Genomic DNA, 22,913 nt, shown 5'->3' with positions numbered 1-22,913 from the left:
AGTCATTTCTCGCTTAACTTAAAAATAAATAAATTTCCACCGAACGTTGAATTGTATTATCCATTAACTTCGGTTAAAATCAATTCCGACCGTTCGGATCGTGCCGTAACCACGTTGGAAATCAAAAAGAGGTAAAAATAATATAATAATCAAAAAAATCTTTTTAGTAAAATAAAGCGGAAAATCAATCGGACGTTTTCTCTTTGGGATTTCTCATTCTTAATCGAATTGATTAATAACTAAAGTGAAACTAAAGGCTAAAATCAATCGCCCTAGTCAAGCTCGTCCACAAAAATAGGCTTTTGAAGTTCGTCATTTCATTTCTCACTAAGTAAAATGGATCATTTTTAAGGTCCACGCCTTAAAATGATCACCTCTTAAAATAAAAAAGAATCACTTGATAAAAAAGAACTACGTAGGTCTGAATTCCTCATTGAGGATACGTAGGAGCAAAAGCCCGCTTTTGTCGACCACCCCAAGAGATCGTTAATGGTCCAATGCCTTAACGTTTCTCTCCTTTCAAAAACAAGAGATCGTTAATGGTCCGACGCCTTAACGTTTCTCCACTTTCAAAATCAAAAGACCGTTTAATGGTCCAACACCTTAAATGACCTTTTGTTCAATAAAAACATATTTTGCAAAAAGACAAAAACAATTAACCAAACACTTTGTTCCGAAAGAACTACGTAGGTCTGATTTCCTCATCACAAATTGAGGAATACGTAGGAGCAAAGGGAAACACCCTTGTCGACCACAAAAAAGAAAAAATATAAAAAGGGTATAAAGGATATAAGAACATAAAAGGGAACATAAAAATCAAAGTCATGTTTGCACATTCGATTAAAGGCTGCCGTCCCTTGGGACGGACGTGTGGGGTGCTAATACCTTCCCCGTGCGTAAATACAACTCCCGAACCTTTCACTTAAAAGTTCGTAGATCGCGTCTTTTCCGGTTTTTCCGACGTTTTCCTCAAATAAACGTTGGTGGCGACTCCGCGCGTATTCCTTTCGTGGAACACGCTTCCCACGAGTCTCGCGTCGCCCTCCCGCCGAAGGGTAGGTTGCGACAGTTGGCGACTCCACTGGGGACAGTTTTTTTAGAGAGTTAGGTCATTTAATCTTGTGCAATGTTTTATCATGACTTTCTCCTTTGTTGGTTTCCCTTTATTTGTTTTATGTTCTTGTGTATATAAACTATTTGTTGCTTTTAGTGTGTTTTAGAATGTATGCATGAGGTAAATATTTATTCATTTGATGCACACAAACACCAACACTATTTGCACACACTGTGAGTGAAAAAAGGGCCCTATACCCGGGTTCATGGAGCATAAGGAGTGGAGGTGAATCTGTGATCATGCTAGGTCTCCGACTTGCTTGATTACAGTGAACCCTCATCTAGAGCTTTTCTCTTTGAAAACCTATTGTTGCTAGTAGTCCCTACTGCTACAATATGTTCTTCAAAGGGGATGATACCTCTAGAAACCATCAAGAGAGATATAACTACCTTGGGGATTATTGCTAAAAGCCTAGTTAGTTCTCTCCCTTATAGGTCCCTTAAATAGGGGCACGAAGCAAACACGCTGCGTGCCATTTTTCACACTGCCATGCATGAGTATCATATACCCTTTTGCTTATGTTCAGTAAATATTGTCATACTGTGTACGTTCCCGCATTGTGTCTTTGCATAGGCATTGCATATGGGTTCTGTCTTGATCCAACGGAGGGTCCGTGTCGCCTTCTTAAAAACGTGCGTTGGGGCATTTTGCTACCCCTAGACGTCGTATCTAAGAAGGGGACAAATTCCCCGGACCCCCGCATTCCTAGATTGCATCTGTGTCATATGCATTCCATCATGCATTCATCTATTCCACCCATGAGATATCGGAGTTTTGATTTGCACCAGCTTTTATCTCACTTTAGTAAGAATGGGAACAAATCAAACCGGCAAGAGGTTCTACCAAGTCAAGGTCAAAAGCCCAGATACCACCAGCATCAAGGAATTAGGGCGGTTGATGGAACCCCTCCAAATGCAAGCCTTCCGCAAGACTTACGGAAAGATCTTAGAGTTGACCATAGCAGAGGTGTCCATAGAAGCCATTGCATCACTTACCCAATACTACGACCAGCCCTTGAGATGCTTCACATTCGGGGATTTCCAATTAGTACCAACCATTGAAGAATTTGAGGAAATTCTAGGATGTCCTCTCGGGGGAAGGAAACCATATCTTTCCTCCGGGTGTCTCCCCTCTTTGAGCAGAATTGCAACTGTGGTCAAGGATTCAGCCAGAGGTTTGGACCGCATAAAACAGACTCGGAACGGCATAGCGGGCCTGCCACAGAAGTACCTAGAAGACAAGGCGAGGGGTATGGCCAATCAAGGAGACTGGGTCCCGTTTATGGATGTGTTGGCTTTGCTAATTTTTGGGGTCGTCCTCTTTCCAAACGTGGATGGTTTGATAGACCTAGCAGCAATCGACGCTTTCCTTGCCTACCACCATAGCAAGGAAAGTCCGGTGGTAGCTGTCTTGGCAGATCTATTTGACACATTTGACCGAAGGTGCGAAAAGAGTAGCGCACGGATCATCTGTGGCTTACCCGCCCTCTGTGTTTGGTTGGTTTCACACTTGTTCCAACAAGACACAAGACATCCATGTCCGCTCCTGAGTCATCGCTCGTGTACTGAAAAGAGGAGAATGGATTGGGACCAGCTCTTGGCCGGGATAGGAGGTAGAACAATCAGTTGGTTCCCCCTATGGAAGGAAGGAAAAGAAGGAGTCCTTTTCTCATGTGGAAGATACCCAAACATTCCGCTGGTAGGAACGAGGGGTTGTATTAACTACAATCCCGCGCTCGCTATAAGACAACTAGGGTACCCCATGAGGGGAGCACCGACGGAAGAAAGCATGTCTCCTTTCCTTGTGAGGGATCTCGGCGCACAAAATTCCAAGACTATACGAAGAATCCATAAGGCATGGGAAACCCCGTTAAGGAAAGATCAAGAGCTTAGAGGCATTCGTAATGGCATCATTGGTGGGTACCACGAATGACTGAAAATTCGCATACGAGGTTTAGATTGGCTCGCCAAGTTAAAAGTCGTCAGCGAAGAGAATTTTGAAGCACCGGAAGAGGACGAGGAAGTCCAAGCTCTCAAAAGCGAGTTAGGAAAGGCAAAACTCGCCAAGGAGAAGTTCAAGTTGGCTGCTACACACGTTCGGAAGGAGTGTGCCGGGTTACGGGAAGAGAATGCAATTACCGCAAGAGCCCTTGAACAAGAGACCAAGAGGGCTCGCAAGGAAGAGTATGGCCGGAACAAATTTCGCGGAGCTCTATGGGGTAGCAATAATGAACTCAAGTTGCGAAGGGAAGAAAGGGACCAGTCGCGAGCACATAGCATGGTTCTGAAAGAGGAGTTGATTGCTTGTTCAAGGTCCAAAAGAAGCTTGTCTCAGCGTCTATGCGAGACAGAAACCAACATGTTAGCTATCATCGCCAAGTACCAAGAAGAGTTGGGTCTAGCCACGGCCCACGAGCATAGAATCGCGGATGAGTATGCCAAGTATATGCGGAAAAAGAGGCTAGAGGAAGGGTGATCGACTCTTTACACCAAGAGGCAACCATGTGGATGGATCGGTTTGCTCTTACCTTGAACGGGAGTCAAGAACTTCCCCGATTGTTAGCCAAGGCCAAGGCGATGGCAGACACCTACTCCGCCCCCGAAGAGATTCATGGGCTTCTCGGCTATTGTCAGCATATGATAGACTTAATGGCCCACATAATTAGAAATCGTTAGGAAACTTGTATGGTCTCTCAGACCTTGACTAGATATGATTTCTTTTTTTAAAACGAGTTGGTCCCATGTTTCTACTCCAAAAAGCTTGTGCAAATCAAATCACTCCTACATCTCATCTCTAGCATGCATTTTCTTTCTTTACCCACTCCTCACGTTTGGTTTTTTAGGGAAAACACCATAACTAAACGCGCCGCAAGGGATCCCTATCGCACCAGATCCAAATCTAGAACGATGGGTGATCAAGAGGAGACACAGGAACAGATGAAAGCCGACATGTCGGCTCTGAAAGAACAAATGGCCTCCATGATGGAGGCCATGTTAGGTATGAAGCAGCTCATGGAGAAGAACGCGGCCACTGCCGCCGCTGTCAGTTCGGCTGCCGAGGCAGACCCGACTCTCTTGGCAACTACGCACCATCCTCCCCCAAACATAGTAGGACGGGGAAGGGACGCACTGGGGCACGATGGCAGCCCTCACCTGGGATACAACCGAGCGGCTTACCCTTATGGATTGCCGCCCAACTATTCACCACCCATCTTGCAAGAAGATGCGGGCCACATTGCTCTCCCGTCCATGAAAAAGAACCTCCTCAGCAGCCCGACGAAGTCCATAAAGACCCTCAAGATTATGCTCGGAGGGATGTCGAGTTTTATCCCCCGATCCCCGAAGGGCCGGCACCAGGCACGTTGCCTCAACCCAACCTCGCAGCATCGCCAATAGTTTTGTCTATGGAAGGGCCGCCCCCGGCAACTGAAGAAAGGAGGAAACTCGATCTCCTTGAGGAAAGATTGAGGGCTGTGGAAGGATTTGGGGACTATCCATTTGCAGACATGACGGATCTTTGCTTAGTACCCGATGTTGTTATTCCCCCGAAGTTCAAAGTGCCGGACTTCGACAAGTATAAAGGGACGACTTGTCCCAAAAACCATCTCAAAATGTACTGCCGTAAGATGGGCGCCCATTCTAAAGATGAAAAGCTGTTGATACACTTCTTTCAGGATAGCTTGGCCGGAGCTGCGGTAGTGTGGTACACTAATTTGGAAGCTCCCGTATCCGTACTGGAAGGATCTGATTACGCCTTCCTAAGGCAGTATCAGTACAATTCTGATATGGCTCCTGACCGTACTCAACTGCAGAATATGTTCAAGAAAGAGGGTGAAACCTTTAAAGAATATGCGCAGCGATGGAGGGATTTGGCGGCACAAGTAGCTCCTCCCATGGTTGAGAGAGAGATGATCACCATGATGGTAGACACTCTGCCAGTGTTCTACTATGAGAAGCTAGTGGGTTACATGCCGTCCAGCTTTGCGGATCTGGTGTTTGCCGGGGAAAGAATCGAGGTGGATTGAAGAGAGGAAAGTTTGATTACGTTTCCTCCACAAACGTGAACGCCAAAAGAATCGGGGCAACAGGGGCAAAAAGGAAGGAAGGAGATGCCCATGCCGTCTCTTCAACACCCGCATGGGTCAAACCCCAGCAAACACCTCATGGTACCCATCAGTACGCGCAACATCACCCAAGCTTCTCGGCTCATGCTGGGAACGCCTCTAGTTCAACACCCGTGCAGCCTAAGGCACCCACCCAGAGGGAAGCTCCCCAAGTTCCAACTCCGAACACGGCTCGACCGACCGGTAATTCCAACACGACAAGGAACTTCCCTCCAAGGCCATTGCCGGAATTCACCCCGCTCCCAATGACGTACGAAGATCTTCTACCATCCCTCATCGCCAATCATTTGGCCGTGGTAACTCCCGGAAGGGTCCTCGAACCCCCTTTCCCGAAGTGGTATGACCCTAATGCAACTTGCAAGTACCATGGGGGTGCCCCGGGGCATTCCATCGAAAAATGCTTGGCCCTTAAATACAAGGTCCAACATCTAATGGATGCCGGATGGCTGACTTTCCAAGAGGATCGGCCCAATGTGAGGACCAACCCGCTCGCCAATCATGGAGGGGGAGCAGTTAATGCAGTTGAATCCGATAGGCCCCACAGGTCTAAACCGTTGAGAGATGTGGCAACCCCTAGGAGGTTTATCTTTGAGGCCCTACAAAAGGGAGGTGTAATTCCCCATAGTGGGTGTAAGGAGGATTCCTGTCTGCTACATCCCGGCGAGATGCATGACATGGAGACGTGTTTGGAAGTGGAGGAATTGTTACAACGGATGATAGACCAAGGTCGACTAGAAGTCGGCATTGAAGGAAAAGAAGAGCAACATATATGCATGCAATCTACGGAGGGGAGCGGTGTCGCGAAGCCCAAACCCTTGGTGATATACTTCACTAAAAGTGCAGCCTCGCAAAAGCCCGGGCACCCCTTAATGGCCAAACCTGTTCCTTTCCCGTACCAAAATAGTCACGCGGTCCCGTGGAGATATACACCTCCGGGGAAGAAGGAAGAAGAAGTCACTGACGTCAGCTCGCTGTCAGCTAAAGTAACAAATATCACGGGGCTGAGCGGTGTGACCCGTAGTGGTCGTGTGTTCGCACCTCCGGACCTACCAGTCCAACCCGCCGACGTCAAAGGAAAAGGAAAAGTGGTGGAGGAACAAGATGGCGAAGCACCCCACGCTTCGAATAAAGATATGCCAGCAAAGGGGCCCCCAGAGAAAAGGGATGGTAGAAAGGAGGTGTCGCTAGAGGAAGCCAGCGAGTTCCTTCGGATAATTCAGCAGAGCGAATTCAAGGTTATCGAACAGCTCAACAAAACCCCGGCTAGGGTCTCGCTGCTAGAGTTACTTATGAGCTCCGAGCCTCATCGGGCTCTGCTAGTAAAAGTGCTGAACGAGGCTCACGTGGCCCAAGATATTTGGTAGAGGCTTCGGAGGGCTGGTCAACAATATCACTGCCAACAACTATCTTGCCTTCGCCGAAGAAGAAATCCCCGCCGAGGGGAGAGGGCATAATAAGGCTTTACACGTATCAGTCAAGTGTATGGACCATATCGTGGCCAAGGTACTCATCGATAATGGTTCCAGTTTAAACGTGATGCCTAAGAGCACTTTGGACAAGTTACCATTCAATGCTTCCCATTTAAAACCAAGTTCAATGGTGGTTCGGGCCTTCGACGGCACTCGCCGAGAGGTTAGGGGAGAGATCGATCTCCCTGTACAATAGGCCCTCACACCTGCCAAGTCACTTCCAGATAATGGACATTAACCCCCCTACAGCTGCCTGTTGGGGCGCCCGTGGATCCACTCAGTGGGAGTTGTGCCTTCTACACTCCACCAAAAGCTGAAATTCGTAGTGGAGGGGCACTTGGTCATCGTGTCAGGCGAGGAAGATATCTTGGTAAGCTGCCCATCCTCCATGCCTTATGTGGAAGCCGCAGAAGAATCGTTAGAAACCGCTTTCCAGTCTTTTGAGGTGGTCAGCATTTCCTCCGTGGACTCCCTCTTTGGGCAACCTTGTCTGTCCGATGCGGCGGTAATGATGGCCCGAGTTATGTTGGGGAACGGTTATGAACCCGGGATGGGTTTAGGCAAAGACAATGGCGGCATAACTAGTCTGATAAAAACCCAAGGAATCGTGGGAAGTATGGTTTAGGCTATAAGCCCACTCAGGCGGACATGAAAAGAAGCATCGCGGGAAGGAAGAACAGTGGTCAGAGCTCGCGTTGGAAACAAGAAAGTGAAGGAAACCCGCCCTGCCACATAAGTAGAAGCTTTATAAGTGCGGGTCTGGGAGACGAAGGTCAAGTGGTCGCGATATGTGAAGATGATGTTCCAAGTACTTTGGATTTGGTCCGACCATGCCCTCCTGATTTCCAGCTGGGAAATTGGCGGGTGGAGGAACGCCCCGGCATTTACGCAACAAGCATAATGTAAACCTTTACGGTTTTAAAAGCTCTATAGTTGGGCCTAGGCTTTAGAGTTTTCATTTTGTTAAGGCTTTGTGTCTTTTGTCTTTGAATTTATAATACAAGGATCTTTCTTCATCTGTTCCTGGTCTCTACCCATTCTCATTCATTTGCATGTTTACTTCTTTTTCTGAAACGGCAGATTCGATGACGAGTCCCCCGAAGGTACTAATACCTGGGACCCGTCTATCAACTTCGAGCAAGAAATGAACCAAACGGAAGATGAAGGAGATGAGGAGGTGGGACTTCCTTCGGAACTAGAAAGAATGGTTGCCCATGAGGACCAAGAAATGGGGCCTCATCAAGAAGAAACAGAGCTAGTAGACTTAGGAATTGGCAGTGGAAAGAGGGAAGTAAAGATAGGTACAGGCATTACCGCACCTATCCGTGAAGAATTAATAACCCTGCTAAAAGACTACCAAGACATCTTTGCTTGGTCATACCAAGATATGCCCGGTTTGAGTTCTGACATTGTGCAGCACCGATTGCCTCTAAATCCCGGGTGTTCCCCAGTAAAACAGAAATTGAGGAGGATGAAGCCCGAAACGTCCTTGAAGATAAAAGAAGAAGTGAAGAAGCAGTTTGACGCTGGATTTCTGGCCGTCGCTCGGTATCCAGAATGGGTTGCCAACATCGTACCAGTTCCTAAAAAAGGTGGGAAAGTACGAATGTGTGTAGATTACCGGGACCTGAATCGGGCCAGTCCCAAGGACAATTTTCCGTTACCACACATCGATATCCTCGTAGATAACACGGCCAATTTCGCTTTATTTTCCTTCATGGATGGTTTCTCTGGTTACAATCAGATAAAGATGGCGCCCGAGGATATGGAAAAGACTACTTTCGTCACCCTGTGGGGAACGTTCTGTTACAAGGTGATGTCCTTTGGACTCAAGAACGCCGGGGCAACTTATCAACGGGCCATGGTAGCTTTGTTCCATGATATGATGCATCAAGAGATCGAGGTCTACGTGGACGACATAATTGCTAAATCTAAATCTGAGGAAGAACACCTTGTCAACCTGCGGAAGTTGTTCGAAAGGCTTAAGAAATATCAATTAAGGTTGAACCCCGCTAAGTGTACCTTTGGGGTCAAATCAGGGAAATTGCTTGGTTTCGTTGTAAGCCAGAAAGGGATAGAGGTAGACCCCGAAAAAGTGAAGGCTATCCTTGAGATGCCAGAACCCCGTACAGAGAGGCAAGTCCGAGGTTTCCTGGGGCGCTTGAATTATATTGCCAGATTCATATCGCAGCTCACCGCCATTTGTGAGCCGTTGTTTAAACTCTTGCGCAAAAACCAAACTGATCGGTGGAATGAGGATTGCCAAGAGGCTTTTGGAAGGATCAAAAAGTGCCTAATGAATCCTCCCGTACTTATGCCACCAGTACCTGGAAGGCCTCTCATTTTGTACATGACAATCTTGGACGAGTCAATGGGGTGTATGCTGGGGCAACATGACGAATCCGGGAAGAAAGAGCGCGCTGTTTACTACCTAAGTAAGAAATTCACGACCTGTGAGATGAATTACTCCTTGCTCGAAAGAACGTGTTGTGCTTTGGTATGGGCATCCCATCGCTTAAGGCAGTACATGCTGAGCCATACTACCTGGTTGATATCCAAAATGGACCCCGTTAAGTACATCTTTGAAAAGCCAGCTCTCACAGGACGAATCGCCCGGTGGCAAGTCTTGCTATCTGAGTTTGATATAGTCTACGTCACCCAAAAGGCGATAAAAGGAAGCGCTTTGGCAGATTATTTGGCTCAACAGCCTCTTAACGACTACCAGCCCATGCATCCGGAATTCCCGGATGAGGACATCATGGCCTTGTTCGAGGAAAGTTGGACGAAGATCGGGACAAATGGACTGTATGGTTTGACGGAGCGTCAAACATTCTAGGTCATGGCGTTGGGGCAGTGTTGATCTCTCCGGACAATCAATGTGTACCTTTCACAGCCAGGCTAGGATTCGACTGCACCAACAACATGGCCGAATATGAAGCATGTGCCCTAGCCATCCAGGCAGCAATTGACTCCGATGTCAAACTACTCAAGGTGTACGGCGACTCAGCGTTGGTAATCCATCAGCTGAGAGGGGAATGGGAAACTAGAGATCCCAAGCTGATACCCTACAAAGCCTACATCAAGGAATTGGCTAAGACTTTCGATGAGATCTCCTTCCATCATGTTCCCCGCGAGGAAAATCAAATGGCGGATGCACTTGCTACGTTGGCATCTATGTTCCAGCTAACACCGCACGGGGACCTACCCTACATTGAATTTCAGTGTCGTGGCAAACCCGCACATTGTTGCCAAGTGGAAGAGGAACGGGACGGAAAGCCCTGGTATTACGACATCAAGCGATATGTCGAAGGCAAAGAATACCCGCCAGAGATTGCCGACAACGATAAAAGGACATTGAGGAGGTTGGCAGCCAGTTTCTTCATGAGCGGAGGCACACTGTATAAGAGAAATCACGACATGACACTCCTGCGATGTGTGGATGCTAAGGAGGCAAATCACATGATCGAGGAAGTCCATGAGGGCTCGTTTGGAACGCACGCCAACGGGCATGCTATGGCCAGGAAGATCTTAAGAGCAGGTTATTACTGGCTTACCATGGAAAGTGATTGTTGTGTCCATGTAAGGAAGTGCCACAAATGTCAAGCGTTCGCAGATAATGTCAATGCCCCACCACATCCTCTGAATGTCATGTCCGCCCCTTGGCCTTTCTCCATGTGGGGAATAGATGTCATCGGGGCCATTGAGCCCAAGGCCTCGAATGGTCATCGCTTCATCCTCGTAGCAATAGATTATTTCACCAAGTGGGTCGAGGCGGCTTCATATACCAATGTCACGAGGAATGTGGTGGTCAGGTTCATTAAGAAGGAGATCATCTGCCGATATGGTTTGCCAAGGAAGATTATCACGGATAACGGCACCAACCTGAATAACAAAATGATGGGGGAAATGTGCGAGGAGTTTAAAATCCAGCATCACAATTCCACACCCTACCGGCCAAAGATGAATGGAGCCGTGGAAGCAGCCAATAAGAATATCAAAAAGATTATCCAAAAGATGACCGTGTCATACAAGGATTGGCACGAGATGCTCCCATTCGCGTTACACGGTTACCGGACTTCAGTGCGAACGTCAACTGGGGCAACGCCATTCTCATTGGTATATGGGATGGAGGCGGTGTTACCGTTTGAGGTAGAAGTCCCGTCATTAAGGATCTTGGCAGAATCCGGGTTAAAGGAATCAGAGTGGGCTCAAACACGCTACGATCAGCTCAACCTCATTGAGGGTAAGCGCTTAACGGCCATGAGTCATGGGCGCTTATACCAGCAAAGAATGAAGAGTGCATTCGACAAGAAAGTACGCTTACGCAAGTTCCATGAGGGAGACCTTGTGCTAAAGAAAATGTCCCATGCTGTCAAGGACCATCGAGGGAAATGGGCCCCGAACTACGAAGGGCCTTTTGTCGTGAAGAGGGCTTTTTCCGGAGGAGCTTTGGTGCTTACCAACATGGATGGCGAAGAGCTACCTTCACCCGTGAACTCTGATGTCGTCAAACAATATTATGCTTAGAAGCTGGGGCAATTAAGGATGTCGCTGCATGTTCTTTATCTTTGGGCGTTTTCTGGATTTCCCCCAGGGATTTCCTGTCTGTTGTATCTCTCGTTACAATCTTTCAAAGAAATGAACGTGGATTCGAGGCTTTTAGTCCTCACGTTAGTTTCACACCTTGCATTAATCTGTGATCACCTGAGCCCTTCCGCTCAGTTCATGGGATCCCCCAAGCGCTTAATTAGAATTGAACCTGAACCAACTTTCCCTAAATTTTCTGCGTTTGAAAACATTCATGCATACGCATACGCATACGCATGTATATTGTTGTGGTAAAACAGGGGCAGGATCACCTTGGGCTACCTTCTGGAATGGAGACAAAGCATGAACGGCAGAAACCAATCAAGGTAGGGTAATGATGCGGTCAAGATTGGCCATACCTGGTTGTTTATTAATTGCAGGTACTTAAGGATGAACGCAAGCGGGGATGGGGTCACGACCGACCGATCGTTGCCCTTCTCTGTGCGAAAAAAGCAGGGAATGTCGCTGCAAGGCAGCCCCGTATCCTTTCTATTTTGCAGCTTTCTTTTACTATTTGTTTGTTTTAAAAAGGAAAAGAGTAATAATAAGATAAGTAATCAACGCCTGATTTTAACCTGAGTAAGTTCAAGTTAGGCAAAATGCTAATCCATGAGAAGGGAGGGGACATGGTTAATGTTCCCCTCAAAAAAAAAAAAAAAAAAAAAAAAGTGCAGGTTAGCTCGCCTGGGCGAGCCACCTCTGCACCAAAATATAAAAATGACGAAAGGGGGGGACGTTTTACATTCAAAAACCTCTTTTCCCCCTTTCAAAAGCCATACCCACGGGATTTACGAGTTTGCAGCCCTTGGGTCATCATTTTTCGCATTTTTTGATTCCGTTTCGCGCTTTTGTTCATCACCAACAAGTAAGTATTCCATCCCTAAGCTTTCTAGCTTTTCATTGGTGTATTTTGATCTCCTTTTGGTGCTCTAAATTGTGGGAATGTACTCAAATATGTGGGGCAATTTTGATTTGTTTTCTTGCTTGATTAGGTTGAATTAGGGGTTTGTATGAGATGGCCCTAGGCCTATAATGCATTTTGAAGTGATGGGGCATGCCACATTGTCCCCGTTCTCTTGCTATTGACGCCTAAACGCGCGCCCACCAAGTGTTCGGTGAAATGCCTCAATGGCATTAGCGCGTGATTTTTGTAGGGAAACAACCCATGGGGCGATTTGGTTTGCACATATTTTTGGGACATGCATTCATTTTCGAAAGAGCTAGAGTAATTGCCCCACATATGTCCTAGGCCTAGGAACCAAAGTTTTTATGCAAAAGTACACAAAAGGAGGTGCATATTGGGTAAAGTTACCCTCTTTTGGGCCAGCAATCAGCTATGGGCCACACTATAATATTTTCCCTACGCCTAGATGTCTAGGAATTGTGCTCGTCATGAATGCGTAGGTTTAGAATAGGTAGCAAGATACCTTTGGCAATTTGCACTTTGGGTATGAATAACGAAATACTTGAATGTATGTATATATAATTTTTGGTAGTCAAAATGTCTCACAAAAAAAATATATAAATATGTTGAATGTTGTATGAAAAAAAACATATTCCAAAAAATATATATATAATTTGAATACAATTTTAGTCAGCAAAGGAAAATATGCTTAGATTTGCATGCGGCTTTAGGTAGCAAAAACTTGAAAAAAGGGCATGAAATGTAGCACCTTATTGTGTAGATAGTCAAGATTTATCATGAAGTTTGTGTATGTATAGGTATTAGAAATACCAAGATGTACACATGTGCAATCTTTGGTACCCCAAAATGCTTGGAGTATGCATGTATGTGAATTTAGCCAAGGAGATGTGTGTGATGTAAGTAACAAATACACCTTGGAAGTACGTGTAAATAATCTAGGTAACAAAGCTGCCTTGATTGTATATGGGTGCATTTTTTCGGTTAATAGGATGTCTTCCGCAAGTGAACGTTCGTAAGGAAACATGCGCATAAGCTTGCTCTAAATTTACATTGATGTTTGTATTTATGGGAGGGGTTATATGCCATTTTTGCTTTAAGAGTAATGTCCCACTAAAACTAACTTTCCAAATGTTTGCCTTCGCAGGAATGGCACCGAGGAAGCTTGCCTCAAAGAGGTCCAGGAAGGACAAGGCGGCCGAAGGAACTAGTTCCGCCCCGGAGTACGACAGTCACCGCTTTAGGAGCGTTGTACACCAGCAGTGTTTCGAAGCCATCAAGGGATGGTCGTTTCTCCGGGAGCGACGCGTCCAGCTCAGGGACGACGAGTATACTGATTTCCAGGAGGAAATAGGGCGCCGGCGGTGGGCACCACTGGTTACTCCCATGGCCAAGTTTGATCCAGAAATAGTCCTTGAGTTTTACGCCAATGCTTGGCCAACAGAGGAAGGCGTGCGTGACATGAGATCCTGGGTTAGGGGTCAGTGGATCCCGTTCGATGCCGACGCTATCAGCCAGCTCCTGGGATATCCGATGGTGTTGGAAGAGGGCCAGGAATGCGAGTATGGCCAGAGGAGGAACCGGTCTGATGGGTTCGATGAGGAGGCCATCGCCCAGCTGCTATGTATACCGGGGCAGGATTTTGCCCGGACTGCTGCAGGGAGGCGAGTGCGAATCATGCGCACCAATATGACCACCCTGACCCAGATATGGATGACGTTGCTCCTCAGCAACATCCTGCCCACCGATCATAATTCCGACCTCCCCATGCCTAAGTGCCAGCTGGTGTACGCCATCCTGACACGGATGAGCATCCATGTGGCTCAGTTGATCGCTGATGCCATATATATTTTTGCAGGTATGGCGCCCACTAGGCACCCTTTGGACCCAGATAAGTCCAACAGGGCCCTGGGATTCCCCGCACTGATCACAGGACTCTACCAGTCGTTCGGAGTCCCCGTTGCACCTACCAAGGTGATTCGGCCGCCCATCACCCGGGCTTTTATTGAGAAGTACTGTACCCAGAGACAGGCTCAGGGTGATGCTCCACAGGCCGCAGGCGCGCCCCCACCACCTCATCAGGCTGGCCAGGCTGGGGCATTTGACATGGAGCAGTATTTACGGCATTTGGTTCGCCAGCAGGCGGCCAACCACCGAGCACATGTACGGACCCATGATTGTCTGTACCAGATGAGCCTTAGCATGCAGAGCCAGGGCTTCGCTCCTTTTTCATGCCCTACTCCAGACCAGTTCAGGGCAGAGGTTGCATGGCCCGGAGATTGGCCCGAGGCCCAAGCAGGAGAGGCACCCCCAGAAGCTCCCGGCGATGGAGAAGAAGCCCACGAGGATGAGGAGATGGCTGATTTGCTTGACTTCTTGGGAGGGAGTGGAGACACGTGACTGGGAGATCCCCAGATTCATGTTTTCTTTCATATTTCTTTTGTCATTTTTATTCTATGTTATTGTTTTGACTTGAGAGACTAACGTTTGTTTTTGTTGTTTCGATTGTCATTTTGTACAGCGCATACATTTTTGTTTAGATTGTTGCGTTAGTATTTATATATCACTACTATCAATGATGTTTGAAATTCTGGAACCGTGTAGAGTTCTTCGTTTAGGAACATCGTCCAAAAGTATATATGTAAAATAAACAAAAAATCATGATAAAAATAAAAATAGAAAAGGAAAGAAAATAAAAATAGAAAAGGAAAGAAAATGAAATAGAAAAGAAAAGAAAGTGAAAAGAAAAAGAGAGCAAATAAGAAAAAAGCAAATAAGGAAAAAGGTGGAAAAAAAGAAAATAAGTTGTTAAGCTGAAAAACCAACATGCTTTTGAAAAGAGACGATTTCCAACTTTTCTTTGGAAAAGTTCATTGATCATAACCAGTTTTTGGAAAATGTGTCTACACCTGAAGGGTGAATGCTGTGAAATTTCCCCGGACGCCCGAAATGGACTCGGATGAATGCACAAATTGATAAAAGAACATATTTTGGAAACATTGGGTTGATTTAAAATAGAGGAAATGAATCCTGAGCCCTAGCATCACGTGGCCATAAAAATTTGACACTTGAGTGTCCACATAGGTGCATGCATGGCCAGTTTTGCATAAGATTTCCAAATCATCATTTTTGCATTTTTGTGTCATGGAAATAATGTGGGGCATCCCTTTTATCCTTGAACCAAACCAAACCCCGACATGTATCATGTCTAGCCATTCTACAAACCTTGAGCCAACATCCTGACTCACCATAAACCTTGACCTAGGGTGAGAATGTCAATCCTTACCCTCGGAAGCAAAAAAGAAAAGAAAGGAAATTCCCAATCAAAGAGTGGGAGAAAGCAAAAAGAAAAGAAAGAAAATTCCCAATCAAAGAATGGGAGAAAGTAAGAAAAAAAAAGAAGAAGAAGAAGAAGAAGAAGGAAAGAAAGCCCCTGATCGGGGATCGAAGGAAAAACAGAAGAAATATGCAGAGAGGTCTTTGGACCAGACAATATCTGAACAATACAGAATTGTCACCAAATGAACAAAAAAAGGAAGGAAAGGAAACCACGACCTAAAATGGTCTTCTCCCTTTGATTACCAACCAAAATCCCGTGCGCTAGCGACCTTTTTTCTCGCCCCGCACTAAACACAAAAACAGAAAAAAGAAAAAAGCCAGGAAAATCAAAAGCCAAAAACACACAAAAACCGAAAGAAGAAACCACCAAAAGAACCCATTCCCAAGGGAAGCCCTATTGACCCATGATCACGCATGTAATTTTTGATTTGATAGGAAATAATTTGCAAAGTCAAGTCATGACATATCTATGGTTCGGAATTAGGATGAAACACTTACCTGTGCGAGATTGATACACTTTGAGTGGATTTCTTCTATTTTTGTCGAACCCAGTGTTTCCTCTAAATGGTCATTTAGAAACGAAATGCTAACATCCAAGATCTCATTTATGGTTATGGGGGATCCCATCAGCAGACTCTCCTTCCCTGGTAGGCGCATTGTTTGTCACTCAAAAAAGCATATGCTGCTCTAAATCAGTTGGAATATTTGTCTCTTTGCTAAAGCATGTTTGCATTATAGTGGAGAAAACAACGAGACTTTTTCAAGTCTCACAAGTTATCCAGAACTACGTAGGTCTGAGTTCCTCATTGGAGGATACGTAGGAGCAAGAGCCTCGCTTTTGTCGACCACACCGCCTTTTGTTGCCATAACTCAAGAGCTGGTAGCCCGCGGAGACACCTTACGGTTATCCGCACCTCGTCATTCAGTGACCCCAAGTGTGATTGACGAGCAGAGGCCGATATGGTCATCTGCGCCCTTTCCGGAGATGTCAGCATTTTCCGATGGAGACTTTTCAAGTCTCACAAGTTATCCAGAACTACGTAGGTCTGAGTTCCTCATTGGAGGATACGTAGGAGCAAGAGCTTTGCTTTTGTCGGCCGCCCCATAATCTTTGTCATACTGACCCTGAGGTCATGTGACGCGCACCCTTTTGTCATCCAGAGGCGGCGGGCCCGATGACAAGCAGAGACCAAGTTTGGTCATTCTGCACCCATGATACGCGGAGATACCTTATGGTTATCCGCACCCCTTTGCCATTCAGACACAGTCGTGTCCGATGGCACGCAGAAACCAAGTTTGGTCATTCTGCACCCATGATACGCGGAGATACCTTACGGTTATCCGCACCCCTTTGCCATTCAGACACAGTCGTGTCCGATGGCAAGCAGAGACCAAGTTTGGTCATTCTGCACCCATGATATGCGGAGATACCTTATGGTTATCCGCACCCCTTTGCCATTCAGACACAGTCGTGTCCGATGGCACGCAGAGACCAAGTTTGGTCATTCTGCACCCATGATACGCGGAGATACCTTATGGTTATCCGCACCCCTTTGCCATTCAGACACAGTCGTGTCCGATGGCACGCAGAGACCAAGTTTGGTCATTCTGCACCCATGATACGCGGAGATACCTTATGGTTATCCGCACCCCTTTGCCATTCAGACACAGTCGTGTCCGATGGCACGCAGAGACCAAGTTTGGTCATTCTGCACCCATGATACGCGGAGATACCTTACGGTTATTCGCACCTTTTTGTCATCCAGAGGCGGCGGGCCCGATGACAAGCAGAGACCAAGTTTGGTCATTCTGCACCCATGATACGCGGAGATACCTTACGGTTATCCGCACCCCTTTGCCATTCAGACACAGTCGTGTCCGATGGCAAGCAGAGACCAAGTTTGGTCATTCTGCACCCATGATACGCGGAGATACCTTATGGTTATCCGCACCCCTTTGCCATTCAGACACAGTCGTGTCCGATGGCACGCAGAGACCAAGTTTGGTCATTCTGCACCCATGATACGCGGAGATACCTTATGGTTATCCGCACCCCTTTGCCATTCAGACACAGTCGTGTCCGATGGCACGCAGAGACCAAGTTTGGTCATTCTGCACCCATGATACGCGGAGATACCTTACGGTTATCCGCACCCTTTTGTCATCCAGAGGCGGCGGGCCCGATGACAAGCAGAGACCAAGTTTGATCATTCTGCACCCATGATACGCGGAGATACCTTATGGTTATTCGCACCCATTCTTTTGCTATCTGTAAGACAGAACGCTTGATAGCATGCAGGGGCTGACACAGTCTTCTGCACCTTTTGTTCCTCCGGGAACAACAAAGTCATTTACATGCGGAAATTTCATGGTCGCCCGCGACTCTCGTCAACCGAGAGGAGCGAAGTTAGTGTCATACACTGATTTTCGGGGACCTTTGCTTGATGACATGTGACCATTCTTTGGTCCTTGTGAGGTGCTTGGCACCCATCATTAGGCAATTTGTGAAATCCTAGGAACGACAAGTCACGGTCACCCGCGACTCTCGTCAACCGAGAGGAGTGAAATTAGTGTCATACACTGATTTTCGGGGACCTTTGCTTGATGACATGCGACCATTCTTTGGTCCTTGTGAGGTGCTTGGCACCCATCATTAGGCAATTTGTGAAATTCTGGGAACAACAAGTCATTTGCATGTGGAGATTTTATGGTCACCCGCGACTCTCGTCAAATCGAGAGGGACGAAATTAGTGTCTTATCTTTACTTTTCTTTTATCTCCAATAAAAGACAAGTAAAGAGGGGCAACTGTCATACCCTAATTTCGTCCGGGGACCTTTGCTTGATGACATGCGACCATTCTTTGGTCCTTGTGAGGTGCTTGGCACCCATCATTAGGCAATTTATGAAATTCCAGGACATGCCGAAAAAACCAAAAAAAATGTTGATGCACAATCCGTAAGTTTCCGTGACACATCGGAAATCAAATGGAAGCATCGTTGCATAATTAAGTGAGGTTCCGCAACATTCCGTAAGTCAAAAAGGGGATGATTATGTAATCCGCAAGGTTCCGTAACTTTACGAAAAAGAATCACCAAAAAACAGCAGAGGGGGGTGTACTTAGTAAAAATGGGGGTGCAAATAGCACCCAGGCCCATTTGGGCCCTCCAGAAGATTCCTCCAGAAGGCGGTTGCTTCTGGAGGAAGCAACCCTGCTCGCCTGGGCGAGCTGAGCTCGCCTGGGCGAGCTGGGCGGCAACCACCTCCCCTATTTTGCTATAAATAGGGGAGGAAATGAAGAAGGAAGGGGTCCAGCCCCTTAGGCACTTCTCTCTCTTTTGAATTTGCTTGGAAAAATTGTTTCCGTGAAGAAAATCTAAGCCGAGGCTCTTCCGAAACATTTCCGTAACGTTTTCCGTGAGGAATCTCGCAAAGGTTTCAACCGTTCTTCGACGTTCTTCATTCGTTCTTCATCGTTCTTCGATCTTCAACGGGTAAGTACCTCGAACCAAGCTTTTCGATTCATTCTATGTACCCGTAGTGGTCCACATTGTGTTTCGTGCATTTTTATTCTCGTTTTGTTTACTTTTTATACCCCCTGTTGACGTGCTTAAGCCATTTTACTTAAGTCATTTCTCGCTTAACTTAAAAATAAAATAAATTTCCACCGAACATTTGAATTGCATTATCCGTTAACTTCGGTTAAAATCAATTCCGACCGTTCGGTCGTGCCGTAACCACGTTGGAAATCAAAAAGAGGTAAAAAATAATATAATAATCAAAAAAATATCTTTTTAGTGAAATAAAGCGGAAAATCAATCGGACGTTTTCTCTTTGGGATTTCTCATTCTTAATCGAATTGATTAATAACTAAAGTGAAACTAAAGGCTAAAATCAATTCGCCTAGTCAAGCTCGTCCGTAAAAATAGGCTTTTGAAGTTTGTCATTTCATTTCCTCACTAAGTAAAATGGATCATTTTTAAGGTCCAACGCCTTAAAATGATCACCTCTTAAAATAAAAAAGAATCACTTGATAAGAAAGAACTACGTAGGTCTGAGTTCCTCATTGAGGATACGTAGGAGCAAAAGCCCCGCTTTTGTCGACCACCCCAAGAGATCGTTAATGGTCCAATGCCTTAACGTTTCTCTCCTTTCAAAAACAAGAGATCGTTAATGGTCCGACGCCTTAACGTTTCTCATCTTTCAAAATCAAAAGACCGTTTAATGGTCCAACACCTTAAATGACCTTTTGTTCAAATAAAAACATATTTTGCAAAAAAGACAAAAACAACTTAACCAAACACTTTGTTCCGAAAGAACTACGTAGGTCTGATTTCCTCATCACAAATTGAGGAATACGTAGGAGCAAAGGGAAACACCCTTGTCGACCACAAAAAAGGAAAAATATAAAAAGGGTATAAAGGATATAAGAACATAAAAGGGAACATAAAAATCAAAGTCATGTTTGCACATTCGATTAAAGGCTGCCGTCCCTTGGGACGGACGTGTGGGGTGCTAATACCTTCCCCGTGCGTAAATACAACTCCCGAACCTTTCACTTAAAAGTTCGTAGATCGCGTCTTTTCCGGTTTTTCCGACGTTTTCCTCAAATAAACGTTGGTGGCGACTCCGCGCGTATTCCTTTCGTGGAACACGCTTCCCGCGAGTCTCGCGTCGCCCTCCCGCCGAAGGGTAGGTTGCGACAATAGCCAATCAAAATTGGAAGGGTTAAAATCATGTATATACTCATAAGTCTAACTTGATCACTGGATCCTCTGCAGCAGCTTTTCACCCATTATTCTCTGCTGAGTACCACTCAATGTCTCTGAGTTCATAATTTCATTAGCTACAAGAATAGTTGTGTGTGGAGATGTTGCATTGACCTAGATGAAATAATTTGAAAAGGAAACCTGAAATTAATAGAATAAAATTTCCCCCATTTCCAACTCATAAATGATGGTCAAGCATATGCTTCATCATATGAGACAAGTTCATTTAAAGAAGCAAAGAAAAAGAACATAACATGGCACACTAGAAATATAGGGTTTCTGCATACCCAAACTTGTCCTAAACCATCAAGTACTGGACATGTGGGAGAGTTGAGAAGCCTACAAACAACACACAATCTTTCATGTCAAGATCTGTTAATGTTATGCATGGACAACAATGTAATAATTTTGTTAAAATTGGTCTGTACCTTTGGAAGGTCAAGTGCTCTATCAATTTTGGAGTTGAAAATTCAAATATTCGAATGATTCCTAATGGATGGTAATGAATATTCATTGGTGGTAATAACTACTAAATGCATTCTTGATGGTAGAATATCTATATATAGCACTTGTGTTTGGTCATTGAGCTCACATCATACTGATAGTGAGAACTTGGAAAAACCAAAACAAAGCAACTCTTTCATGACAATGACTGAAAATATATTTTGATTTTGTTTTCCGTATTTGTTAATGACCTGTGTTTCGTTTTGTAGTTTGTAACATCACAAATTTAATATTTTAGTCTTACAACCAAAACTTGAATTCCACATACATACATACATCCTTGAGAGACCCATTGTACATGGGAACATATAGCCATCTTTTAGGCCACCAAATTCTGCTGCTATTCCACTGGCTAAACAAAATAAAAGGCAGAGTTAAGTCTGCAAAAATAGAACAGAAACAAATTTAAACTTAACCAACAAAAAAATCTATAATTAAGAGGCACAGAAAAAAAAAAGAAAAAAGAACTTAAAATGAAGTCAAGAATAAACACCTACCATCAGTGCATGACAGCTCTGGATTCATTCCAGGGTTTGCTTTTACCACCTGCACGTAAATCAAAGTACCTATCTGCAGGTGAAGCATTAAGCAAAAGACAATACAACCTACAGAAACTTGATAGACCAACCAGACAGAGCATCCTTTAGCACCCAGAGGGTAAAAACAAATCAAGTGCTAATTTGACAGCCAAATCAAAAGAGATGAAAAGAAAAATGTAAATAATTTTTACACTTCATGTCTTACAAGAATTAATACAACATGCACTCTTAGAAGACTGACTTAATTAGGTTAACCAACAACGCATCTTTGGTAATCTGTGGCAGAAGCAAAGTTCAAAGATAGCAGTAAAAAAGTACTCCCTGCTTCAGTCGTAATTTTATACTAAAAGATAAATAAAACCACAAAAACTGTTTTGCTGGCTTGTTGTTCCATATTCAATAAATCCAAGGAATTTGGGCAAACGACAAGGAGCAGCAACATGTGTTGTTAGGGTGCATTTGAAAATCCCATTTGGTAATATTCTATTTTCACCTCCTATGGCATAATTCATATCAAGAAATACTTATAAACTGAAACATTGCCCAAAGATACAGCCTATTTAAGATGGTTGGAGTTCAAATTTCTAAACTAGGCATGGTAACCCAACACAACTTTTCAAGCAAACTAGTTAAGTGACTTAAAAGTGTGAAGACCAGCATTAAGTTCATGGCTTGTAACTGATTTCAAAGAGATGTTTTTTTGTCATACATACTAGTCAAAGTTACTAGTGCCTCCTATGGTTAACCTCAGTCTTCTGCTAGTCCACAGTACATGCAAATGCAAAATTCAATCCCCTTCACCTATATCTAATTATTTACATTAATAATCAAGGACTACAAAATGAACCTTCTATCCTTTATTTTTGAGTGCACTGCAACAAACTCCTAAATTCCTCAACAATCATCGTGATTGCAATTTGCAAATACAAGAAAGTTGTAGTGATTTGAGGTAGGCAACGCTATCACAGAAAGAAATAATTATTATTGTGTTATCCTTGTATACTTGAATAACATGTTTCTACGCCTCATAAAAAATAAGCTCTCAACCCGCAGACAAAAGATGAAGTGATTTACTGAAACTAAAAACAAAGTACAGTATTCTTCTGTATCTATGAATCATGAGACATCAAACATAATTTTATGCAATTAGCATACAAAAATAATTTATGCACACCTCAAACCTAGGTATATTTCTTCTAGTTCCTCCTTCAAATGCAAGCACCGGTAAAAAATGCCAAAGCTGGTCCTTTATGTCCACAAGAAAGTTATGCACAGCAATAAATTGAGATTTTTATCATAGAAACAAACACAGAGCTAGGTAAGAAACAAATTTCAATTACTTTCAAGTAATTAAAAAAAAGTACAACGGTTGACATAGAACCAAGCAATCTATTCATTTCTTACGCTGGTAAATTCCTTTTGAAAATCTTGAATTAACATTTACAAGGTATTAGTTAAGATGAAGCCACCCTTGATTATCAGCATGTCTTTGTAGAAAGAAAGAAAGCATAAACAATGTGTTGTTAGTCCCTTCCTTTCTTTCTTTATT

At 44.8% G+C, this 22,913-nt stretch overlaps 1 protein-coding gene across 1 annotated transcript in view; it reads right to left on the bottom strand.

The window, feature by feature from the left end:
- LOC114398537 (putative exosome complex component rrp40) overlaps positions 1 to 22,655 on the bottom strand; it is a gene marked incomplete at its 5' end in the record, with an annotated part of 24,390 nt that extends 1,735 nt beyond the window's left edge. The window contains 5 exons of the mRNA XM_028360723.1: positions 20,263 to 20,435; positions 20,609 to 20,660; positions 21,102 to 21,177; positions 21,323 to 21,395; positions 22,539 to 22,655. Coding sequence (XP_028216524.1) covers positions 20,316 to 20,435; positions 20,609 to 20,660; positions 21,102 to 21,177; positions 21,323 to 21,395; positions 22,539 to 22,655 — 438 coding nt within the window. The remainder of the gene's footprint in view (positions 1 to 20,262; positions 20,436 to 20,608; positions 20,661 to 21,101; positions 21,178 to 21,322; positions 21,396 to 22,538) is intronic.
- Positions 22,656 to 22,913: the final 258 nt, after the last annotated feature.

This window comes from Glycine soja, chromosome 19 (assembly GCF_004193775.1).
Source record: "Glycine soja cultivar W05 chromosome 19, ASM419377v2, whole genome shotgun sequence".
NCBI lineage: Eukaryota > Viridiplantae > Streptophyta > Magnoliopsida > Fabales > Fabaceae > Glycine > Glycine soja.
Note: the sequence above shows the minus strand (reverse complement) of the source record. Positions and strands in the feature narration are given on the sequence as shown.